General features: G+C 36.1%; 1 protein-coding gene across 5 annotated transcripts in view; it reads left to right on the forward strand.

Moving 5' to 3' along the window:
* Positions 1-25,280, forward strand: part of ADAMTS12 (ADAM metallopeptidase with thrombospondin type 1 motif 12) — a 534,583-nt gene that overhangs the window by 442,392 nt on the left and 66,911 nt on the right. For all 5 annotated transcript variants that reach the window (XM_074208421.1, XM_074208422.1, XM_074208424.1 and 2 more), the window contains 2 exons: positions 1,361-1,487; positions 14,156-14,366. In XM_074208421.1, coding sequence (XP_074064522.1) covers positions 1,361-1,487; positions 14,156-14,366 — 338 coding nt within the window. The remainder of the gene's footprint in view (positions 1-1,360; positions 1,488-14,155; positions 14,367-25,280) is intronic.

Here is a 25,280-nt window from a genome sequence, read left to right on the forward strand (position 1 = left end):
CATTTTTGTGGGTCAATGAATCTATAAACATTTATCAAGGACACTTAGGTGGCATGGTGGATAGAGTGACAAACCTGGAATCAGGAAGACTTATCTTCCTGAGTTCAAATCCTGCCTCAGATACTTGCTAGCTGTCTGACCCTGGGTGGTCCACTTCATCCTGTTTACCTCAGTTCCCCATCTGTAAAATGAGCTGGAGAAGGAAATGACGAACAAGTCCAATAACTTTGCAAAAAAAACACCCAAATGGGGTCAGAGTCAAATGTGACTCTTTTCCTCTTGGCAGAGCAAACAGAATCAGAACAAGAACAACACATTTCTGCCTCCTTCTGTTAGTGATCATGATCCCATCCACCCCAAGTCAGAGTGGATTAGGGTCTTCATCATTTTCACCCTATTAATATCAGAGTCAAGATTCAAACTCAAATATCTAGATTCCAAGTCAAGGTATTTATTTCCACAATGCTTCGTACCATATGCTTCATCACTTCAAGCTCGTCAAGAATCTGAGATGTGTTCTTTTCTTCCCCCATTGTGAATACTCTTTCAGCTGGCAACCTCTCTATGATTCAAATCATAGCTATAAACATAAAATTGGCTTCTTAGTGTACAATATTTCATATTGCTAGATTATGTTTCCCTGAAGTTAGGGACTAACTCATACCTCTTAATAATACCCATAGTAGCTTCTGTACTAACAGACACTCAGTAGCTGGTTGTTGTGAGAGTGGTGATGAAGAGAAAGAGAAAGCTAAAAAACTAATAATAATAAAATAAAGAGTAAAGAGATAACTAAAGCAGCGTTAATGATGTGATTGATTTATGAGCTAAAAATATTTGCTTTTTAGCCTGGACACAGACTGCACATCTAGCCTCAACCAGTCATCATAAGAGATGTTTGCCACTAACCTCAAGAGGTATCAAATAAGAGAATATAGATGGTCAACACAAATCTACCATAACTGTTGGAAAAATAATTCAAAGTGTATACAAGTCCCAAAAGCTTGGGATTATACTCCATATACCCCAAGAGCAGAACTCAACTTCAAAAAAGCATAGAAAGCTGCTATTTAGATATAGATGATTTAAAAAATATCATCTCAGAATGCAGTGACCAGTGAGTCAGCAGCATCATCTCTGTCTCTGAAGAAGCCTCTGAGTTTTTGGGATGGTAGAGCCTAAAGAGATAAATGAATTATTGGCATGATTTTAATAGTAGAAACAACAAAATGAAGAGAGTTTTCTTATTAGCCACAATCATGGCAACCTGCTTTGCCCATGTTTGCTTCCTAGATATTGAATAGAAATGTTTCAGATTTAATGTTATTTTCAATTATGAGTCATTCTGCCTGTTTCTTAGGTATTCGTCACCAGACTGTCCGCTGTATGAAGAAGGGAAAAGGTGTGGTCAGAGCTACCTTCTGTGACCCTGAAACCCAGCCCAGTGGGAGGCAAAAGAAATGCTATGAAAGGGATTGTCCCCCCAGGTAACACTGAATAAGACTTAAAGAGATAGTTTATGTCTGTTCAGGGTTGTGTCTCAGCTCCTAAGAACCCACTGTCCAGGAAACAGTACACAGAAGGAATTAGGAGTTTCCATGGTTATAGTATCAGTTTGTATATGTCTCTCTGGGGAGTGGAATATATTGATGGAACAGAATATGGCTGTGATTTGGATTTAATTATTTGGTAAGTATGAATCACAAAATGATATTTGTCCTTCATTCTTGAAGATCATACTATCAGGGAAGCAATGCCTTGAGAAGCACATGAATTGAATTTGAATGAAAGGGGGCTGTGCTAAGTCACTAGCCTCACATTCTCCTCCAGAGCCATCTGGGTCCAATGGCCAGATGTGAATCAAGATGACTAGAGATGGCCCTGAATGCAAGCCATCTATCTAAGTGGTACAATGGATAGAGCACTGGCCCTGGAGACAGAACCAGAGTTTGAATCTGGCCTCAGAAACTCAATTTTTATTTAACTGTGTGACATTAGGCTAGTCACTTAACCCCATTGCCTTTGGAAAAAGAAAGAAAAATATTACTGCTTAACACTTCTGCAGCTTGGTGGTACAGTGGATAGAGCACTGGTCTTGGAGTCATGAGAATGGGAGTTCAAATCCAGTCTCAGACACTTGATAGTTACTAGCTGTGTGACCTTGGGTAAGTCATTTAACCCTGATTGCCTCACATCCAGGGCCATCTCCAGTCATCCTGATTCACATCTGGCCACTGGACCCAGATGAGTCTGGAGGAGAAAGTGAGACTGATGACTTAGCACCCCCTCACTCAAATCCAGTTCATGTACTTGTCATGGCATCACCTCCCTGATGCCATGGTCTTCTTCAAGAATGAAGGACAAGTAAACATCATTATCATCAGAGGAAGATTAAGAAATAGCATTTAAATCATAAAGTAATGTGACAGGAAAAACTTTGAGATTTCTGGAAAGTTACTTACCAGAAGAATTTGAGTCTTCTGGGCTACTTTAGGTATCACTTTCTTTATGATGATTCCCCTGATTAACCTTGGTTGAAAGTGATCTTGTTCCCTCTAATTTTCTGAGAACATTTTATATCATTCCTTTGTCCTTAGTACATCCCTGGGATCACACAATATGAAACTACTTTGGATATTATTTAGTCTAAAACTTAATTGATGAAGAGATACACATTTAGTGAAGTTAGATGGTATACTCCAAGTTATATAGGTAACACAATATAAGACTTAAAAAATATATTTTAATTTTTTAATTATACACAACAACAATTTTTAACATTTGATTTATAAAAACAATTTTTAACATTTTTAAAAATTTTGTATTCCAAATTCTCTTCCTTCTTCCCCACCGACCTCATTGAAATAGATTATACATGTGAAATTGTGCAAAACATATTTCTTTATTAATCATATTGTGAAGTACAAACCCAAGAAAAAGTATATATAATAATTTTACATATACACTTATATCTATCTATAAATATGCTTTGATCTGCAGCCATAATTCCTTGGAGGTGAATTGCATTTTTTAAAATGAGTCCTTTGGAATTTTCTTTGATTGTGACATTGCTGAAATTGTTTTATATTCTGTTTATTGTACAATATTGTTGTTACTGTGTGCAATCTTTTCCTGGTTTTGTTCACTTCACTTTGCATCAGTTCATGTAAGTCTTTTGGAAAGAATCTCAAAGGCTGTTTGGGTCAATCTATATTTGATGATGTGATCCCCTCTGTGATAATTCCTGAGAAGTAGATACTCAATATTTGATGACCTCCAGCTCAAGGAAACCCATTCCTCTTTGAGATAGTGCTAATTACTAGGAATTTTCTCCTTACATCAAACCCAACTCTGCCTCTCTACAACTTTAATTCATTTCTTCTAGTTCCACCTGTTAGGGAAAAATAAGACTAATGCATTTTACATATGAAAGTCTTCTCTTCTCTGGACTATAAATCCTAAGTAGTTTCAATCTCTCTTTTTAATGCTTTATCTCTTCTCTCATCATCCAGATCACACTTTTCTAGGCATGTTCCATCTTCTCTTTAGATCTGAATATTGTATTCAGGATGAGTCCTTGAAAAGGCAGAGTACAATAGAACAACTCTCTTTATGCAACTTGTTTCCCTTCATAAATGCAAGATTTAGTTTTGGGGGCTACCATGCTATATTTAATTCATATGGAGCCTACAATTTATTGAAACCAATGGGACTTTCTCATATGATTGTGCCTTCCCAGATTTGTTATTTGTGAAATTGATTTTTATACTTTATGGTTATTATATATGCCATTAAATTGTGTCTTTCTTGATTTGGTCCCATAGTATCCATTGAACAAATTCAATAAATGTTTATTAATGTCTATTATATTCAAGGCACCTAATTCCCATGTCTAATCCAGCATTAAAACAAATTTATTGTATTTATTAGATGCCAGAAGACCATGCCAACATTTTTTCCACTTGAACTAATCCTAATGTCCTAGAACCCTAACTTTGTCATCCCTCTCAGCAATGTATCCTTATGTTTTTGACAAGCAATATACTTATACCTTTACCCAAGTCATTGATTTAAAAAAAAGTTAACTAGTTCAAGGTCCTGGAAATAATCCAAATGACATTAGTAGAATTGATGGCTAATCTTTGGGTTCACTCACTGCAAAAATTCCAAATGCACATAACTACCATTACCCAGCCCCAGTCTTCTCCATCTTGTCCACCAGTATGAATGAAATTTAAATAGAATATAATATTGAATTAAACTGATCTTCCAAAGGAAAGGAGTAGTCTGGAATGATCTTTTCTTGAAGAAATTGCACTGTTTTTTTTTTAAGTATCATTGTTTCCCTTTCTAAATATTCGCAAACCATCCTTTTAATACTTTGATGTAGGATTTCTTCAGAAATCAAAGTGAACTCTTACAGGCTTCACATAGTACTTTCTTTGCATCTCTCTTATGAACTCACTGTATTAATTTGTCATTATAGTCATTTCTGTATGAATCATATCCCTTTATTAGAAAAATATCTAATATTTATAAAAACACTTTAAGGTTTGCCAGGACTTTTACATATATTGTCTCTTCAGACTTTAAGATCCCCAAGGAGAGGGGCTGTATCTTATTTGAATATTTTTTCTCTTAGTTCTTAATATAGTATTCTGCACAAACTAAATGTTTAACAAATTGGTCTTTCCATTGTTTGTGTCTGATCATTCATTAAAATAAATTTGTTACATTGAGTTGAATTTAAGATCAGTTTCAGGATCATAGGAATTAAAACCAGATATGCTTTAGATAGAATCTAATCCAATTTACTCATTTTATAGATGAGGAAACTGAGACCCATAGAGATTAGATGATTTTTGCAAAGCCAAACTGTTATTATATAGGTAAAGATTAAAAACTGAGTCCTCTGACTCTTAAGTCCAGTGTTTACATGGCCTCCCTCTTAACAGTAGCAGCATCTTCCTAACTAAACATTTGATGAACTTGATACAGTAGACTGTGTTAGCGACTGAGGGCATAAATGTTAGAACTTAAAAGATAGAATATGTATATGAAAATCAAACCAATAACAAAGAAAAATATTATTCTTTGTTTTAGGATGACTATTCTATCATAGAAGAATTTGTGGCTGACTTTCAGTGAGCAATAATCTGCTCTCCAATATTAGTGACTGAGAACTGAGCATTTATTTATTTATTTATTTTTGGATTTTACAATTTTTTCCCCTAATCTTGCTTCCTTCCCCCCCACCCCCAGCCTCCCACAAAAGAGTCTTTACATTCTTTCCATGTTAAACATTGATCTAAATTGAATGTGTTGAGAGAGAATCATACCCTTAAGTAAAAATACATAAAATATAAGGGCAAAATTACACAACAAGATAACGTGTTTTTTTTTTAATTAAAAGTAATAGTCTTTAGTCTTTGTTCAAACTCCACAATTCTTTCTCTGGATACAGAAATGGTATCCTCCATCACAGATACCCTAAAATTGTGCCTGATTGTTGCACTGATGGAATGAGCAAGTCCATTAAAATTGATCATCAACCCAGGTTATTGTTGTTAGGGGTTGTTCTTCTGGTTCTTAGAACTGAGCGTTTTTTAAGATGCTTTTTTCTTTAAGCTTTAAATTTTAAAAAATGGTTAAGCTTCATTTTTCTTTAGGAAGTTAATACCAGTCAACCATAAACCTTTAGTGAGAAAGAGGATTGCATAAGAAATTGTGAGACTCTCTAATGTATGCTTTATTTTTTAAGAAGAGCAAACTAAAAGTAGGATGGGCTCCTTTGGGAGATATACTGTTTGCTGTTCTTTTGCATTCCAAGTCTTTCCACTGTGTAAGAGCATAGATCCAGTGTGATGGGGTTAGACACCTTCTTATAGATTAAGAATTTATGCTCAGAGAAACCAAGGTCATTCAGCTAATAATCATCTGAGGCAGTATTTGAACCCAAATCTTCCTGGCTCCAGGCCTGTTGCTCTATGGCTCTGTTGTCATGAAATTTTCAAAGCAGTGAATCAGAAAATAAACTGATGAACTAGGAATCTTGTGGGTACTCTGTTCTCTCTACATTCCTTTCAAGTTCCTTGTTGTCAGAGCATCAATGGAACAAGGAAATTTAATCTTTTCCCATGGAACTGTGCTCTCCAATTAAGGGTGTAGATGCTCATTTTAAATCAGATCAGTCTTTTGAATTGGATCAGTTTTTTGTATCCCTTGTAAAGAGAAAGAAAGCTCTAGCAATTTTAATAAAAAAAATCCTTATGAATCCTAAATAGGAATTGGGGCCCCTGGAAACCTACCTCCACCCTACATAATACTAGAGCTCCTGTGTTCATCAGTCCTGTTTATAGCTATGTCTCTTACATTATTTCACTATGGTCCTCTGAGGAAAAAGAATAGTGGTGAACATTTATACAATGCTATAAGGTTTAGCAAATCACTCTAGTATTTTATCTCATTAGAGATAAAATTTTTATCTCACAACACTGTGAGGTAAGTACTATTACCCAAAATTTCATAGATGAAGGTTTTAGGCTGAGAAATGTTAAACGACTTAAATAGCTAATAAATGTCTAAGGCAGAATTCAAATGCAGATTTTCTAGATTCCAAGGATAAAATTCTAACAACAAAACCATTTAACTGCTCAAAGAAAATTTTTTTAAAAGTCCAACACTTCACATACCTGTCATTTTGTTATATGATAAATATATTTTATTTCTAACTCTACCTCTAGAATATCCTGACCTTCAAAAAAATGGATATTTAAAAAAAAAATCCAAAAGCACTGAAGGGCAAAACTATAAAATGGCTTGAGAAGTTTGAAATTTTTACCACTTTCCTGGTTTTCTTAAGACCAGTTACTTTTCCCTTTATAATAATCTCTACCTCTTGAATGCCTGTGCAGCTTATTCAAGAGTACATGTCTTAGGGTGGCTAGGTGGCATAGTGGATAAAAGCACTGGCCTTGGAGTCAGGAGTACCTGGGTTCAAATCCGGTCTCAGACATTTAATAATTACCTAGATGTGTGGCCTTGGGCAAGCCACTTAACCCCATTTGCCTTGCAAAAACCAAAAAAAAAGAAAAAAAGAGTATATGTCTTACTTCTCCTTTGAGATTAAAGACCCTTGAGGGCCAAGGCAATATTTTGGATATCTTCTTGTTATTTCCACCCCTACCTCCCAAAGCATCCAACTCAGGGACTTGCTTATAGTAGCCTTACCCATTAATTGAACAAGGAAATGGAAAAATAGCCATCAAGGATCAACAAATTAGTTGAGCATGCTTGATTGCATAGGTCTCTCCTTAGCCCAAGCACTTATTTAATTAGCAGATAAACTCATTCTTTATCGGAGGGAGGTTGGGTCTCTAAATGGTGTCTATTGAAGCTCCAAAACATTAAATCATGCTTGGTGAGTTGGTTTTTTTTTTTCAGTGTCTTGGGATATGGTTTGAATTCAGTTAAACAAGTGGATCTGGTCTTTCATGACTTCACCTAAAAGAACTAAGTTCAGATGGTTGTTTGATCTTTATGTGGACACTGAAGGAGTTGTGGTCTTAATTAATTCTATCCAGATATATTTATTTTATTGGTGTCAACAAAGAGAAAGTTGACTGAAAGGTGAAAGCTCCTTTCAGGTGGGGAGGCATGTAAATGACGTTATGGTGTGTAGATGGTTGAGAATTGGAAGCCCAATTCCAGGCAGGCTAAGGCAAATGCTCGGAAATTCTAGGAAACCCAGAGGGGAACTCAAATCATGAAGAGACCAGATCAATATGTACAAAAAGTTCACAGCAAGAAAAATCAATTAAAAAATAAACTATGAATCAGACTGCGTATTAATTTGTGTAATTTGAGAAGTATTTGACAAGTATCTTCATCACAGATATCCCACAATTGTCTCTGATTATTGCACTTATGGAATGAGCAAGTCCATTAAGATTGATAGGGATGGGTGCGGCTAGGTGGCACAGTGGATAAAGCACCTGCTTTGGAGTCAGGAGTACCTGGGTTCAAATCCAGTCTCAGACACTTAATAATTACCTAGCTGTGTGGCCTTGGGCAAGCCACTTAACCCCATTTGCCTTGCAAAAAAAAAAAGATTGATAGGGATAGGGGTGGCTAGGTGGTACAGTAGATAGAGCACCAGCCCTGGGGTCAGGAGTAACTGAGTTCAAATCCAGCCTCAGACACTTAATAATTACCTGTGTGGCCTTGGCCAAGCCACTTAACCCCATTTGCCTTTCAGAAAAGAAAAACCTAAAGATAAATTTAAAAAAAGAATGATAGGGATATATCCAAGAATAAAAATGATGCAGCTCCTATGGAGAAAGAGTTTGCCATCCCCTTGAGGAATAATATAATATAATAATATAATATAATATAATAATAATACAATAATATAATATAATTAATATAATATACTCCATTAAATGTGTAGGATGTGCTCAAGCCAAGGAAAGACCCAGTCAAAATGCCTGGGAATATTTGAGAAGGTAAAGAACGCTTCCCAGAGAAAGGGGGTGGATGGGTGTGTGTGTGTGTGTGTGTGTGTGTGTGTGTGTGTGTGTGTGTGTGTGTGTGTGAAGTGGGGAGTCTAAGTAAGGGATTCATGAAGGGAGGTGACCTTTCTTGATGAAAGAGGATTTTAAGAAGCACAGATTTGGAGGGAATATATATCTCACATTCTAGAAGAATGCAAAATACAATCTACATTTAAAAAGTCCTATTTTGAGTTTTGTATCACCACAGAATTGAAAATAACATTGCACTTATATTTTGGAAAGAAAATGGAAGAAAATAGCATTGAATAAATATCTGGGATAGTAAAGGGGGCAGAGACTAAGATTGAGCAAAAGGTAATAGTTCAGTTAGGATGAAACTTTGTGAATGAAAATAAGTAATGTAAATATCCCTAGGAAGGGTTTTTTTGAGAGCAATATTGCAACAAATCTTAAATGTCAGTCTAAGGTTTGTGGGGTTTTCCCATGAACAATAGGAATTCACTGATAAATTTTGAGTGGGGAGTAATATGGCCAGTGATTTAACGTGAAGATAAATATAGCAGCAGTATGAAAGATGAATTGGAGAGAGGAGAATAATGGAAGGAAAGAAACCAATTCAGAATCTTTTACAATATTCTCAGAGATAAATGATAAGTAATGGAATTAATTTGGTGGCTGTGTAAGTCTAGAGATAGGGGACAATGCAGGGCAGTCCTCATCTTTAGAGTTCCAGGAAGAGAAAGTCAATGGTGTAAGGATCAGTACTCAAGAAGGACTGAGAAAAAGACTTAATTGAGAATGATAATAAGCATAATAATTAAAAGTTATGTAACATATTAAGATTTGCAAAGAATTTACATACATTATCAGATTTAATCTTCATAACAATCTGGTGAAGGTATATAATTGTTGTTACCATATACCTATAAGGACTCTGAAATGCTTTTTGAAATCCTGATCATAATATTTTATTATTCTAGCTTTCCCTCTGTCTGATGATCATAAGTTCTGTTTTTCATTCTCACAGTGACTTCCAATTCTTCCACTTCTCAGTTCTTGTCCCTGTTATGGTTGTGTTCTTCTCCCTTCCCTATCTCTGCTCCTTGTTGAACCCATTCAACTTTACACTATCCTCTATGCTGAAGTTATGTATTATTCTTCCAAGACCATCCCTAGTTATCCTGACAACATATCTGGCCCCTGAACCCAGATGGTTCCAGAGGAGAAAGTGAATCTGGTGACTTAGGACAGCCGCCTGCCAACTCACATCTAATTTATGTGCTATCATGACCTCACCTCCCTGATGTCATGGTCTTAGAGAATGAAGGACAAATATCTCTACTCATACCAGAGGTGCTAGTCCTCCTCAAACATCACATATATCCCTTTTCAGTGCTTCTCATTCACCTATCGTGTCTGCCTCTCACCCAATTCTCACCTATGACTCTATGAAACCAGAGCAGCAGCCACACCTGGCAAAACTGTCTCAGCAGCAAGTTAAACCAGGTTAAGGGTAGTCAACAGGTTTCGAGCCAGTCAGTGAGTTAGTATCTGCCCAACGAGGTGAAGACTTTCTCAGGCAAAATGGGCAGAGGAGTACAATTTGTTCCAATGGCTGTAAAGGTGCTTTGGAGTGCTTAGAATTTGATCAGACATGGAAAGTGTCAAGCACATCCCAGACCTTTACCTACTGTCTCGGCTTTTGTCCTGTCACTGAATCTGGATGACTAAAGGAATGAGGCTGACACCTCTGTGTAACTTTGTCTCACCTACATCTAAATAAGAGGAAGTCAGGATATAGCCCCATGATGTCAGTAGTCCTCTTCAGAAATGAAGGACTAACAACCACTCTACTCATCTAGCTGGTGTAGACTAGAGTTCTGAGACTGGATTCAGAAAAGACCCAAGTTCAGATATGATCTCAGGATCTTATGTAGCCATGTGACCCTGAGTAAGTCAGTTATATTATAAAGTTTGAAACTTTATAATTGTCATATTAATTTAAGGGGTCAAGGAACTTGAAGGAAAGAAGGAAGGGATAAGCACAGCAGCTGGCATGTAATTGGCACTATATAAATGCTTATTCCTCCCTTTCCTTCAAGTCCCTTATCCTCTTATTCCTTCAAGTCCCTTATTCTTTCATGATTATTGCTTAACCTCAGCTTTAGATTACTTCAACTATTCTCTGTCTTTTTTGCCTCTATTCATGTACTACTAAATCAAGTTGGAGAAAATCACAAAATCATGCTGACAAGAGTCCACTATAAATTTGTTACATGATTTCATCGGTGCCCTTACGATAATAGGACAATTTACTTCCAGGCCCCAATCAGTTCACTATCCCATTCATTGCAAGGGCTTTCCATCCCTTCTCAAGTCTCTAATGGCTCCCCATGGGATTTTGCTAAGAAATGCAATTATTAGATTCTTCAGCAAAGTGTTGGTGCAAAAGTAGCTTTTCTGCTTTCAGCTGGAGAGTTTTTGTTCCAACAAATGTTTCTCAGTCTATGCTTGCCACAAATTGTCTGCAACTTGATAAAAGCCTAATATATTGTCTTGCATGTAAAGAAACTCAGAGTACTTTACCTGTAGCATTTCATAAGTTTTCAGAAATAGAGGCTGTGGAAGTCAAGTGGAAGGCAGAAAGAATGAGAGGGAGGCAGACAGCAAGCAACAGGAAAGCTACTCCTTTTCTCCTTATCCCTGTCAGAAAGATCTCATGGTGTAGAGAAAGAGGAGGATTTTTCATCTCTAAGCTAGTGATAAGTGTGTACAGAGTCCATCACAGTATGGAGGAAATTCCAAGAAGAGAAAACAAGGAGGTTCATTATAACTTCTTCGGGGCACAGCCGAAGATCCATCAAAGAGTAATTGAATAAGTCAAGCGTTGTCAGTCCAGATTAAGGAGCAACCAGAATGACATTTCATATATTCAGCAGTGTGCTTAGACTACTGGGAAAATGTCAAAGGTAGAACAAAATAATTAAATTAGTAAAGGAGATATTAGTTTAGCTTCACATCATTCAGTTCCAAATATTAATTTTTGTCAGTGTGTGGCACCCAGACTTTCCAACACCAAGAGAAATGCAAGTGATCTCATTTGCCAAGAAATTTTAACCCTTCAAAGCAAAATTTTTTCAAAAAGCCCTGACTTAAAAAAATGACTACATTTTTGGAGGCATTGCTTGTGTTTCCCTGTAAACTTTGCCAAGTCTTAAATCATAGTGAAGTTGTAAATCTCTCAGGTAATATTAATGATGATGATAATGATAATAGTTAGCATTTGATTTGTCCTTCAAGATATGTGAAGCACTTTTCTTGTTTTCTCAAATGATCCTCACAACAGTTTTATAAAGTAAATTCAATTATTGTCCCCATTTTAAAAAGAGAAGGAAACTGAGGCTGAAAAATATTATGACAGTTGCCCAGAGTTATACAGCTAATATAAATATCCAAGGCTGGATTTTAACTCTGATTAGAAGCAAAACCTTTAACTTCCCTGGGCCTCAGTTTTCTCATTTGTAAAATTATAAGGTTGGACTAAATAACCTCCAAGATGTCTTTCAACTCAATTTAATTTAGCTCAGTAAACTTTTATTAAGTGCCTACAATGTGACAGGTTATTGCTAAGTATCAGGGATAAAAAAGAGGCAAAAGACAGCCATTGCTCTCAAGGAGTTTATAATCTAATGGGGAAGACAACAGGCAAACAATTTTATACACACAGCAAACTGTATACAAGATAAATAGGGGAAAAATTCAAAAGAAGGAAAGGGTTGGAATTAATAGGGGGTTGGAGAAAGCTTACTGTAGAAATCGGAGTTTTGGTTGATTTATAATGGAAACCAAGGGAGATCAATAGTCAAAGCAGAGAAGGGAGAGCATGGGGTCAGCCAGAGAATCTCTAGATAGGTGACCTTACAGTTAATGTCTAAGTCTCTTCTAGCTCTCTGTCTGTGACCCTATGATTTTCTTCCTGCTCACATCTCAGTGGAGCTGTCAGTGTATATTTTTAAGGACAATAGACAGAATGTAAAGAAAAGAAGAAGGGAAGGTAGTCAACATGGAGAACAGGTGAAGAGTCCAGAAGTCCCTATCCCACTGATGTTATCATGATCAAGAAGAAAAATCAACAAATGCTAGATTGAAGATGAAACAGTTGGTGGGTTTGTGGATATAATCCTGGACCTGATGTCAAGAATACTGAATTCAAATATGACTTCAGATACATACGACAGTTTCTCTACTGCCTATAAGCATTCCCATGTCTCCTCTGTCCCCAAAGAGTCCTCAGTTGAGCCATCATCCCTGCAAGCAATCAGCTTATATCTTCTCTCTTTCATGGATAAACTCCTTCAGAAGACAGCCTACAATAGGTGCTTTTTACTCTTCTTGACTACTCTCTTCACAGTTTTGGATGATCTCTTATGGCCAAATCTAATTGACTTTTCTTTATCCTCACTTTCTTGACCTTTCTGCAGCCTTTGATACAGTCAATAATTCTCTTCTCCTTGATACTCTCTTCTCTCTGGGTTATTGTAACCCTGATATGTCTTGGTTTTCCTCCTATCTGATTGCTCCTTCTTAGTCTTCTTTGTTGGGTCATACCTACTTACTACAGGTGTCCCACAGGGCTCTGGACTTAGTGATCTCATCAGCATTCAGAAATTCTATTATCAACTCTGCTGATTCTTTTATTTATCCAATCTTATTCTCTCTTCTGACTTCTAATCTAACATCTCCAACTGCTTGTTGGGCATCTTGAACTGGATGTCTATAAATATCTCAATATATCTAAAACTGAACTCATTATCTTTTCTCCTAAATACCTCCCTTTCTAAATTTCCCAATTGCCCTTGAGGGCACCACTATCCTCTGTCTTCTAAGTTTATAACCTAGGTGTCCAGCTTGACTCCTCTCCCATTAAGATTGAACTTGAAAACTTATAGTGCTGGAGAAGCCATGGTTTCCTGAGGACAGCTCTCTTTGTGAGGAAGAAGTTCCTCATAGCAGAGTTTAGGAGAATGATCATTTTCATAGACTATCTTCATTAAAACAGCAGAAGGCCTACTTAAGCTATTTTGGCTATTACTCCAACTCATGCTGAGCTTATAATATGCTAAAAAAATCAAATATTTTCCCCTCCAGATAAAATGATATTTAACTAAATCTACCCCATCTTATAACTCTGAAGTTGATTTGTTTTCAACTCCATGTAACTTTAAATTTATCCCAATGCTATTTAATACTATTAGATTTAATCCATTTTTCTAACATCAGGATTTTTTCGATCTTGAATCAGTCATCCATTGTGTACAATATTCCTCCAAGTTTTGGGTGCACATTTTATAAATATATCATATCTGTCTTTGTCCTACACATTGTAAAATATGCTAAGTAGGACAGAACCAGCAGCAAATCCCTAGAGAACTCCATTAATGAACTTCTCATTTCATAGCAAACCCTTAATGACTATGTCTTGCCTTTAGCATTCCATCCTTTTTCACAAGAATAAACTGGGAAACTTCCAAGTCTTTACAAATTTTTATAATTGTATTTCATATTTGTTTTCTATTAAATATATGGAAATTGATGTGTTTTGTGATTTTTTTTTTAAAAAAATGCTATGAATTTCTTTGTAGATGGTGGGCAGGAGAATGGCAGGCCTGTTCAACAACCTGTGGGCCTCAAGGAGAGAAGAAACGAACAGTGCTTTGTATTCAAACAATGGGCTCTGATGAGCAGGCCCTTCCTGCTAAAGACTGCCATCATCTGCTTAAGCCAAAATCTCTCATTTCCTGCAACAGAGATGTCCTGTGTCCATCTGACTGGACAGTGAGCAACTGGAGTGAGGTAAGTTGATCCATGAAGCAAGTGTTTTGAGGGTTTTACCAAAGATCTAAGGGGTCCTTTTCAACAGCCAATTTCCAGATGATCAATACTCAGAAAACTTAGACATGGTTATGTGCTCTTTTCCCCTTCTCCCTTCCTTTCCCATCTGTGTCATATTACTATCAATTCTTAAGCTGAGTTTGTTGTCAACTGATAAGACTTTGCATTTCCAGGGGTATTTATATATTCAAGTTACACTCTTGAAAATTGAAAATCTTTGAAATTCAAAGAAATGAAACTATAATATAATAATATTAGGGGACAAAAGTGACATTTGGATGTTTCATGCATCATCTTGACTGGCATCCATCCTGAAGCTTTAGTTGATTCCCAGGGTAGCTAAGAAGCACAGCTTTATTTATCTCCATAAGGGTCAGAAGTCATTTTTGTTTCCTCTGCTGCTGGGCATGTACACCCTGCCTGTCTGCCATCAAGTGAGTTAATAACTGCAAAGGTGACTTGAAGTGATGTGATTAAGTTGTTTTAAGAAACAAATCATAAAAAAAAATTCAAATGAGGCTTGTCTCTGAAGATCAATATCTTAGATGTCAGGACATGCTTCTTTGAAGCAACGATGCTCCAATGCTTAGTGTTATAGTAAATCACAGTTATCAAGGTAATATGAAATGTTTGTCAGAAATAATAATAAGAATTTATTTCTATAGTGAACTAGAGTTTGAAAAGTACTTTTGTCATAAGAACCCTCTGAGTTATATAGTAACAAGTATTAACCCCATTTTACAGATAAAAAAGCTCATAAGCTAAAAAGGTTCAGTGACCAGAAATTTAAAAAAGAAATAAGATTAGAGAATGAGAAACTTTAGATTGAAATTACTGAATGGCAAATTTAAACTTGTTATTTGAGGGGGAAAGCTTGCCAATGGTTAGACATATTAAAAAATATGTGGAGTCTTCATGCATAGATCATGCTGCTAGATGGCAGCTGGAATTAAGAGGACCTGAATTCAAATCCAACCTCAGACACTTACTAGCTGTATGATCTTGAGCTAGTCACTGATTGCCTCACATCCATCTATTGTCTTGATTCATATCTGGTAAATGGACCCAGATGGCTCTGGAGGAGAAAGTGAGGCTGCTGACAGCACAGCCCCCCCCCCCACTCAAATCTAATTCAAGTGCTGGTTATGGCATCACCTCCCTGATGTCATTCCTCTTTGAGAATGAACAGCAAACATCATTGACATCATGCATAGACCAAAAGATTACTCCATCAGTATGTTGTAGAGGTGGTTTTGGTTGGATTATCCTTTGGGTGAGACAGCTTCTGAGATCCCCTTCAACTCTTCTGTCATTCTGTGGCTTGCCCAAGATTATCTCCTCGGGAGCTGTCAAGCACTTCCAGCAAGTTAAAAATGTCCTGCCAAAAAAACCTCATTAGTAATCTTTGTGGTCTTCACATCTCAAAATCCATTTCTGCTAAGATTATGGGTGTCCTTATTCAACATTCTTAAACTGTGTAAACACAGTATCCTGGTTCATTTAATCTCTGTGAATGATCTGGAAGTCAGGAATATGTGTCGGGGAAATCAAGCTCCCAACTAATGCAGAAATATATGTCCCAATGCTTGGAGGGTCTGAACGGGAAGATTAGCCAAATTCACCTGCTTTCCCTGTTGACCCAGAGGACTGTAGCCAAATTGGCAAACTAAATGGGGCATTGCAACTAGTCCATTAAATCTGTTTATCCAAAATGTGCCAAGGCTGCCTTTAAGGTTCTTAATCATGCCTGTCATGCAGAGTTCACTAATTGCCAGAGTCACTAGTGGTTTTTTAAAAGGCATCTAATCGCAGATTCAGTTGTTGAGTTCTTCACATAATATTTCTCTGTACAAGATGTTCAAATGACTCGATTTAGCTGGCTTTAAAGAAAAAGTCTGATAAGTGTCCCAACACATGCTGGTACCTGTGTACTTCCTACAATAAGTTTGCTAATAACATTTGTTGTCAGAGGGATACTTATACCTGTGATTTGACTTTCATCTGTCACAGTTGAATGTAAACAGTAAATTCATTTATTAACTAATAACACTACCCTTTTTATTGTATAATATAAAGATGTCCACAGAATGGCATATATAGATGGATGAACTTGACTTTCCCATTTCCTCCCTGCCATTCTCCTAATCCATCATTGTAGATTGGCAAATAATAGGTACTTTGATAGAGGAAGAACTTGAATTTTGCAGGTCTTCCTGACTCCTAATCTACAATCTCATAGTTTCTCACTCTTCTATCTTGGGTGGGGAAAGTCTCTGTCTAGGAGTTACCAAGATCAAAGAAAGCATGAGCCTAGACCCATCCCCATCTCCTACCTCTCATGGACCACCACTCCCATTTGCTATTATATGTATATAATAGATATAGCTATCTTACCTGTAACTGAATATATAAAACAATGATAAGTATTGTGTGTGTGTGTGTGTGTGTATAGTGATAGACAAATAGTTCAGTTATTTCCCAAGAACCAAGAAGTGATCTCTCTTACTACCACCATTCCTTATTGTCTCAGCTTTAGACAAACTTGTGGCACTCTGTTCAGCCTGTGTCCTGACTTACTTCATGATCATACCAATTTTTTCATATTTGAATGAAGATTGTTTGAAAGTAAGTCATTTAATTGCCCATTCAATTAAATTTCAATTCAGTAATCATTTACTAAGGATATATCATGTACCAGACTTATACTAAGTCCTAGGAATACAAATAAGAAAATGAAAATAAAGTCCCAGACTTCAAGAAGCTTATAATCTAATAGAGGAAGACATCACAGAAGGATACTGGAAAGGGGGGAGAGGAAAAACACCAGGTAGGACATGGGTAAAGGGAGGAGAGAGGCATCTTGATGGATTTTAAACAGAGTTGCAGAAGGAAGTAGAGTGTGAGTTGGAAAGTTTAGAACCTACAATCTATAACAAAAAGCTTTAAAAGCTATTGCATATATTTTTAAGTTTATTATTTATTCAACGTTCTCTTTTTTATTTTGTTTTTTTGTTTTGGTTTTTGGTTTTTGCAAGGCAATGGGGTTAAGTGGCTTGCCCAAGGTCACACAGCTAGGTAATTATTAAGTGCCTGAGGACGAACTTGATCTCAGGTCCTCCTGACTCCTGGGCTGGAGCTCTATCCACTGCACCAATTAGCTGCCCTTTTAATTAGTTTCAAATCCTCTCCCTCCCTTCCATCCCTCCGCTACTCATTGAGAAGTCAACCAATTATTGATTATATATATAAAATCATGAAAAACAAACAATATTCACCCCATCACACCCCACTTTCTCAAGCTCTTGAAATGGCTGGCCAGCTTTGAAAGTGCCTCAGAATTCATTGAATACTGCCATTGATGAACCTCCTATCAATATCACTGTTAAGGGTTTCAGCCTATCTCCTTCTCTAAGTATGCTTGTAGACAACAAATAAGAAGGGTCGGGGAGGAGCATGGGCTTTGACTGATCTTTTATTATGGAAAGGAAATAGCAGCATATGGTAGAAAGATGGGATCTAGAATCAAAGGACTTGGGTTCAAATGTCACTTCTGATACTTATTACCTGTTTGACCTTGGGCAAGTGCTTTAACCTTTCTGGTATTCAGTTTCATTGTCTTTATTTTTAGAAAATTGAACTAAATAAGGCTTTCAGTTTTCTTCCAACTCCAGATCTCTGATCCTTGCTTCCTTTAATCACTACATTGTATTTCATTTTTTTCCTGGCTATGTTGTATTCAATCAAGAAAATTAAGTTCCATAAGTCTCAGAACTACTTGTATCTACCAATACCCAGCACAGGACCTTGCAGACAAAAGATTTTACTGAAATAAATAATTATACTAGAACTTAGAAATATGTATAAGGAACATTAACTCCCCCCCCTTTTAAAATGTTTTGTTGATGTCTATATCACAGTCATTTTGTGTTATGAGCTGTCTCTCTAGAACCCTTCCTTGTTACAGACACAGGTAAGCAAAACCACTCATGCTCTATGGTATTCTCAGATCCTAACTTTCATTTTTCTAATAAGAGAAGTATAATGTTGTTGATGATGATGAAAATAAAACTGACGCTTTAAAGTTTACAACGCAATTTGCAAATATTCTCATCCCCCTAAGAACCCTAGGAAGTAGATCCTATTATTATCCCCATTTTAGCAATGATGTAGGAAAATTGCCTTGTCCATCATCATGAAGTTTGTAAGGGTCTGAGTCCAGATTCAAACTCAGACCTTCTTGACACCAAGTCTCATAGTCTATCCACTTTGCAACTAGTATGACTAAATTCCCTTTGTTAAAAGCTAAGCGCCTATTTCTTGACCATCTTACTTAATTAATGTATGCCCATATATCAAATGTCCTTCTATGTACAAAGCATTCATTGTCTTTGAAGCTGGAATATCATATTTAAATCCAATTTTCAACAGTTCATTCCAAGTGACAGATGACATTTTCTACTTCTCTATAAGAGGTGATGTAAATTAAGTAGAAAGGCTTCCCTTGACTTGAAATCCAAAGAACCAGGATGGAATCTCCCCTCTGCCTTTTATTAAGCATGAGCAGGTCCCTTCTTGATGAAATATAGTTTCCTTTGTGGCAAAATGGAAATAATCATACTTGCAGAGGCTTGTTGTGAAGGAAGTTCTATGTACTACCCTATATGAATCCATGCTTTCATAATTATAATTATCCTGAAAATCTAGCACCCCCTAACTACTAGGGTTATAAGAAGTGGCGGAGCAGAGCCCTGTCTCTCTTAAAACAGGAAAGGAGACAGACCCCATCAGAACTCCCTATCATTAATAGTAAGTAATTGCTTTCAAATTAACTGGGATTTGGGCAGAAGCTTTCAAATAGTAAGAAGATGCACAGTATCCCTGACTCTACCCATCCTTGCCATCCCCATCCTTGCCAAAAGTCTCTTGCTTTACTTTTTTCACTCCAATTCTTCACTTCTGGAATAGCCATGACTGATGCAGAGTCCTAATTCATGGAAAAAGGATGACCAAAGGAATAGACCATTGTCTGTCCACTGGCACTTGTGGATCTCATAGGTCCCCATGACAGGACATCAGTTCACTCACCTTTACAAATATGCTGCAGATAAGATAGCTGAATTTCCTGTATTTACAGGTTCATCCCCTATTCCAAGGTAGATGGGATCCCCTTCTCCAATCCAAGTGGAGGGAGGGGGTGATAGACAATGAGGAAAGTGGGGAAATTGACTCCTCTGGCTTATTTAGATACAAAATGTTGGGATGCCTATTCAGATATGGGTTAAATTAAATGACTGATGGCATCCTTTCTAAAACTGAGCATCAGTCATTTGTTTCCTTCTGATTACCATACATGGTAAAAGCATCACCTGGAGGATATAGCATGATATTTCATTTTCTTCTTCCACATATTAAGCAGCTAGGTGGAAGAGTGGACAGAATGATGAACCTGCAGTCAGGAAGACTCATATTCCTGAGTTCAAATCTAGTCTTATACACTTACTAGCAGTATGACCCTGGGCAAGCCACTTTAATTTTTTGGCCTCAGTTTCCACATCTGTAAAGTGAGCTGAAGGAGATGTTAAATCTCTCCAGTATCTTTGTCAAGAAAATCAGTTCTGGAAGAGTCACAGTGAAAGTAACAAAAGCTACAAACATACATTATCCTATCCACTAGGCCCTTTCTTCCTCTGTCTACCACTTATTTTTGTTTCCCTTGGGTGCCCTGTACTATTTTATTTTATTTTATTCATCTATTTTTTTTTTAGATTTTTGCAAGGCAATGGGGTTAAGTGGCTTGCCCAAGGCCACACAGCTAGGTAATTATTAAGTATCTGAGGTCAGATTTGAACTCAGGTACTCTTGACTCCAGGGCCTGTGCTCTATCCACTGCACCACCTAGCCACCCCTGTACTATTTTATTTTTTATTTTTATTTTTTTTGTTTAGCATTCCTTTTTTTAAAAAAAATTGTATTTATTTTTCCAACTACATGCAAAGATAGTTTTCAACAATTATTATTTTGTATTTTGAATTTCATATTTTTCTTCCTCCCTCCTCCCTGACAGAACAATTTAATTCAAATTATATAGATAACTATATTAAACATAGTTCTATATTAATCATGTTGTGAAAAAAGAGTCAAAAAGAAAAAATGAGGGGGGGGAAACATAAAACATAAAACAAATTTTAAAAATTGAAAATAGCCAGCTTTATTCTGCAGTTAGACTTCTTTGGATAGTGAATTGTATTTTATATCACAAGTTCTTTAGAATTGCCCTGTATTATTTTAAATAAATCTTCATTGATACTCAGTGACTTCCCTTTACATTCCTTCTTCCTCCCTGGATTAAATGAGACTTGTCCCAGTCTGCTTCCAATAATCTTCTCTTTTTTTGGTGGTTTTTTTTTTTAGGTTTTTGCAAGGCAATGGGGTTAAGTGACTTGCCCAAGGTCACACACCTAAGTAATTATTAAGTGTCTGAGAGTGAAGTTGAACTCAGGTCCTCCTGACTCCAAGGCTGGTGCTCTAATACTGCGCCACCTAGCTGCCCCTTGCTTCCAGTATCTTCTAACTAAAATTTCTAACTTTTATATAAACAATTTTTTGATGGGAAAGGGTTCCTATTATGAAACTCTTTAAAATTCAGGAGCCTCATGGGAAACATATAAGATGTCAACAAGATTGGTGCTATGAGACTAAGTAGTGGAGTCTCAAGTTATTACCTTAAATAGAAAAATCAAGGTTTTACTAAGTCCTTTCTCAGAAAAGGAATAACAGAGATCTTCTTGCAGCCTGAGCAACATTTAATGTTAGCACAAGCCTCATGTTAAAATTTATTCCCTAAAAGTGGGTATGAGGCAGTATGGAAATGTTTTTCATAATTATAGAAAGATGACTTAATGGAATTTAAACATATTTGTACTGAACAGGGTTTTTTTTTAATCCAAGGGAAGAATTAGAAACACAAAAAGTAGAGAGAGGATCAGGAACTCAGAATCAGTTCTCTAAAGCAAAATAATGCAACCAAAATTAGTGAAGGGGCAGAAATTTCTATTAAATAATTATAGTAATTGAATTCACAAACCATTTCAGGATGGTTATGTTCATTAACTGAGTGAAACTGGTGAGCCTGGGTGAGCTGAAAGAATATTTCTTTTCTCTTCTGGTGAATGAGAAGCTAGCCTTCTGAAGTCATTCAGTAGGGTTCTGACTTAAACCAATGATTAATCTCTTTGGGAACTTGATTTTGGTTTGTCAAACTCAGAAGATTTTCTTTTATCCTTGGGGTATCAATAGATCAAATGCAGGGTGACATCTGCCTGGGACCCCCAAACCAACTTGGTACTCTTGCAGTTCCAGGAGGTTCATCATACCAACATTCTAATTATCATTTTCAGATTGATTAATTCTACATTTTAAAAAATTAACTCTCTCTACTTTCTCAATCCTATCCGTGACTTGAACTTATATCCCAAACTCCTTCTCCTCCAGTTAGTACTATCCATTACTTAGCATTATTGTCAGCAGAGACCCTTTTCTTTTTTAAAAAATTTGTTTTTCCAAATCTATGCAAAGAGTTTTCAACAATTATTTTTGTAAGGTTTTGAGTTTCACATTTTTCTCCCTCCCTCACCTCCCTCTCCCTGACAGAGAGTAATCTAGTGTAGGTTATATATGTATAAACAAATTTCCATATTAATCAAGTTGGGAAGGAAAAATCAAAAGAAAAAGAAAAAAAGGGAAGGGGAAAAAAGAGAAGGGAAAAAAACATAAAACAAATTTCAAAAATTATAAATAGTAAACTTTGCTCTACATTCAGATTCCATTGTTCCAGATTTGGATGAGTCTTTTCCATTACAAGTCCTTTAGAATTGTCTTTGATTATTGTACTGTTGAGATGAGCAAGTCCATGGCAGTGTTGATATTGTGTCCAAAGTTCTTCTTGTTCAGCTCACTTCACTCAGCATCAGTTCATGCAAGTCTTTCCAGAACTTTTCTGAAGTCCGGACCCTCATGATTTCTTATAGAACAATAGTACTCCATCCCATTCATGTACTACAGTTTGATTAGTCATTCGCCAATTGATGGGTATCTCCTCAATTTCCAGTACTTTGCCATTGTGAAAAGAACTGCTATAAATATTTTTGTACATGTGGATTTTTTAGTCTTCCCTATGATCTCTTTGGGTTACAGACCTAGTAATGATATTATTGGATCAAAAGGTATACATGGTTTTAAAGCTATTTGGACATAATTCCAAATTGCTCTCCAGAACGGTTGGATCATCTCATGACTCTCCCAATAATGCATTAGGGTCCCAGTTTTCCCATATTCCTTCCAACATTGATCATTTTCCTTTTTTGGCATATTGGATAGGTGTGAGGTGGTATCTCAGAGTTGTTTTAATTTGCATTTCTCTAGCCTATAATGATTTTAGAGCTTTTTTTCATATGATTTTAGATAGCATTAACTTCTTCACCTGGGAACTGCCTGTTCATATCCTGTGACCATTTTTCAATTGGGGAATGACTTATATTCTTATAAATTTGACTCAGTTTTCTATATATTTTAGAAATGAGTCCTTTAACAAAAACACTAATTGTAAAAATTATTTCCCAAATTACTGCCATTCCTTACTTGTGCAAAACCCTTTCTAATTTAATGTAATCAAAATTACCACTTTTCAGTTTATAATGTTCTCTAGCTCTTCTTTGGTTAGAAGCTACTTTCCTTTCTATATATCTACAAATAAACTATTCCTTGTTTTCCTAACTGGCTTATGACATCACCTTTTATGTTTAAATCCTGTACCCATTTCAACCTTATCTTGGTGTAGGGTGTGAGATATGATAGAGACTTTTCATTCAGTCTTCTGCCTCCACAAATATTCATTCTTTCATGTTAGTTCTCTCCACTTATTTTTCTGACTGCTCTCATCACTTACACTGTGCTCTTTGGAACACTGTTCTGGTATAGCTAAATCCTTCCTCCATCTTTTTGTATTAACTAATAAATAATGAATTACTAATTAATTAAGTAGTAAACTACAAATGTAAGCTTACTAACCCTAATTTTTACTACTTCATGGTATCCTTCTATCCATATCTTAATGATTTTTTAACTGTGTTCCCCCAGTAATTATCCCCAACTACCTCATCTCCCCTTAAATTCTCAATTCTACTCCTATCCATTCTTTTATAATAGATGAATATGGTCCTTCCTACAGGTTTAAAAGAATGGAGTAACATTTTTCTTGTGTTGTTTCTTTATTTATGCTGACTCCTACCTTTATGCCTATAACCATGTTGAGGTCTCCCCTGTCTTGGAATCTTGTCTCTTCACTTTACTATAGCATCCAGCTAATTTGCCTATTGTCCTACTTTACTTGCTATTGTCCTCACTTTCAATGCCAAATTTCTGAAAAGAAGATTATATTTATTGCCTGTATTTCCTCACCAAAAATTCTTTGGATTCTTTCTTTCTAGCTACTGAATCAAAACAACTGTCTCCAGTCACTATCATTAAATTCACACCCCCATAGCCTTTAATCTGTCTTCATTCTCTAAATTTCTATATCAGTCATTATTACTGACCATCCCTTCTTCCCTCCCTCTCCCCCTTCTCTCTAACTCTCTCTCCCCACTCCATAAGCTTTCTTCTCTTTGTTTCTGTGACTTTTGTTTTAATTGTATTTTTATTTTATTTTATAGTACTTTTATATATATATATATATATATATATATATATATCCTGATTTCTCCTTTCTAAATCATAAATCTATATTTGATATAATGTAAACTCTCTCTGCTAAATTTACCAAGACTGGTCTGACCTCCACTGTGTTCTCCTACATTATGGGAAAAGATATCAAATCTTCTAATTTTCCCATCCAAAACTATCCATTGTACCTTTCCACCTCATTTGTGTAATCAGACATCTTGTATGGGCCCATCACTTAATGTCCTGAACCTCAGTTTCACATTCTCTAAAATGAGAATTGATAAATAGCACCTACTTCAGAGTGCTGATGTAAGTATCAAATGAGATAATCTACATTAATTGAGAGTTATATTACATTAGAGTTAGAGCATTATGTAAAATGCCAACTTTTCACATTGGTTTTTGTTTTTTGTTAATAATAACAATCATAAAACATTTGAAATGTGCATGTTTTGTTTTGTGTTGTTTTAGAAACTTTAATTTGAAAGGAAAAAGTGTAGTGGACCCAGAATGACAGAAGAAGATAAGGTTGTGGGTGGGCCTTGCCAAGTAAGCAATGGGATTTTGCCAAGAGATTCATCCAGGGAATGCTAAGTAACTTTCTCAAAGATGGAGACTTTGTGCACTTAATAATTAATTATTCCTCATTACATAGGCATTCAAGCAGAAAAAAAATCCATTAATTAAAATTATATCAACTGCAGAGTTAAGATTTCTTTTCCTAGAAGCCATTCTTTCATTGTAAATTTGCCTGGTTGCTAAGAATTGTGAGGTTCTAACAAGTGACTGAATAATAGATTGAAATAAAATAAATGATGCAACCTCACTCACTAATTGTTTTTCCGAGAGAAAATTTTTCACATATATAAAATATCTCAAGAAAAATAAAAGGGAAAGAGTCAGACTAAATAACATCTTAGGTCCTTATCTACTCTAAGAATCTACAAGAAGGGTTTCCAAATATATATTCCACCAGTAAATTGCATGGTACATCCTAAAAATACAGTTGAGTTCAAAGGAGACATATGATGAAATTTTTGAAAACTGGCTTAAAAAGGAGGGAGGGGAGATTTTTCCAAATATTTGAAAGTCTGGAGCCCCAGTTGGCCAGTACAAATGTTGTGACTATCTATGGTTGATTTAATTAACCCCTTC

The sequence above is a fragment of the Macrotis lagotis genome, chromosome X (genome assembly GCF_037893015.1).
Source record: "Macrotis lagotis isolate mMagLag1 chromosome X, bilby.v1.9.chrom.fasta, whole genome shotgun sequence".
NCBI lineage: Eukaryota > Metazoa > Chordata > Mammalia > Peramelemorphia > Peramelidae > Macrotis > Macrotis lagotis.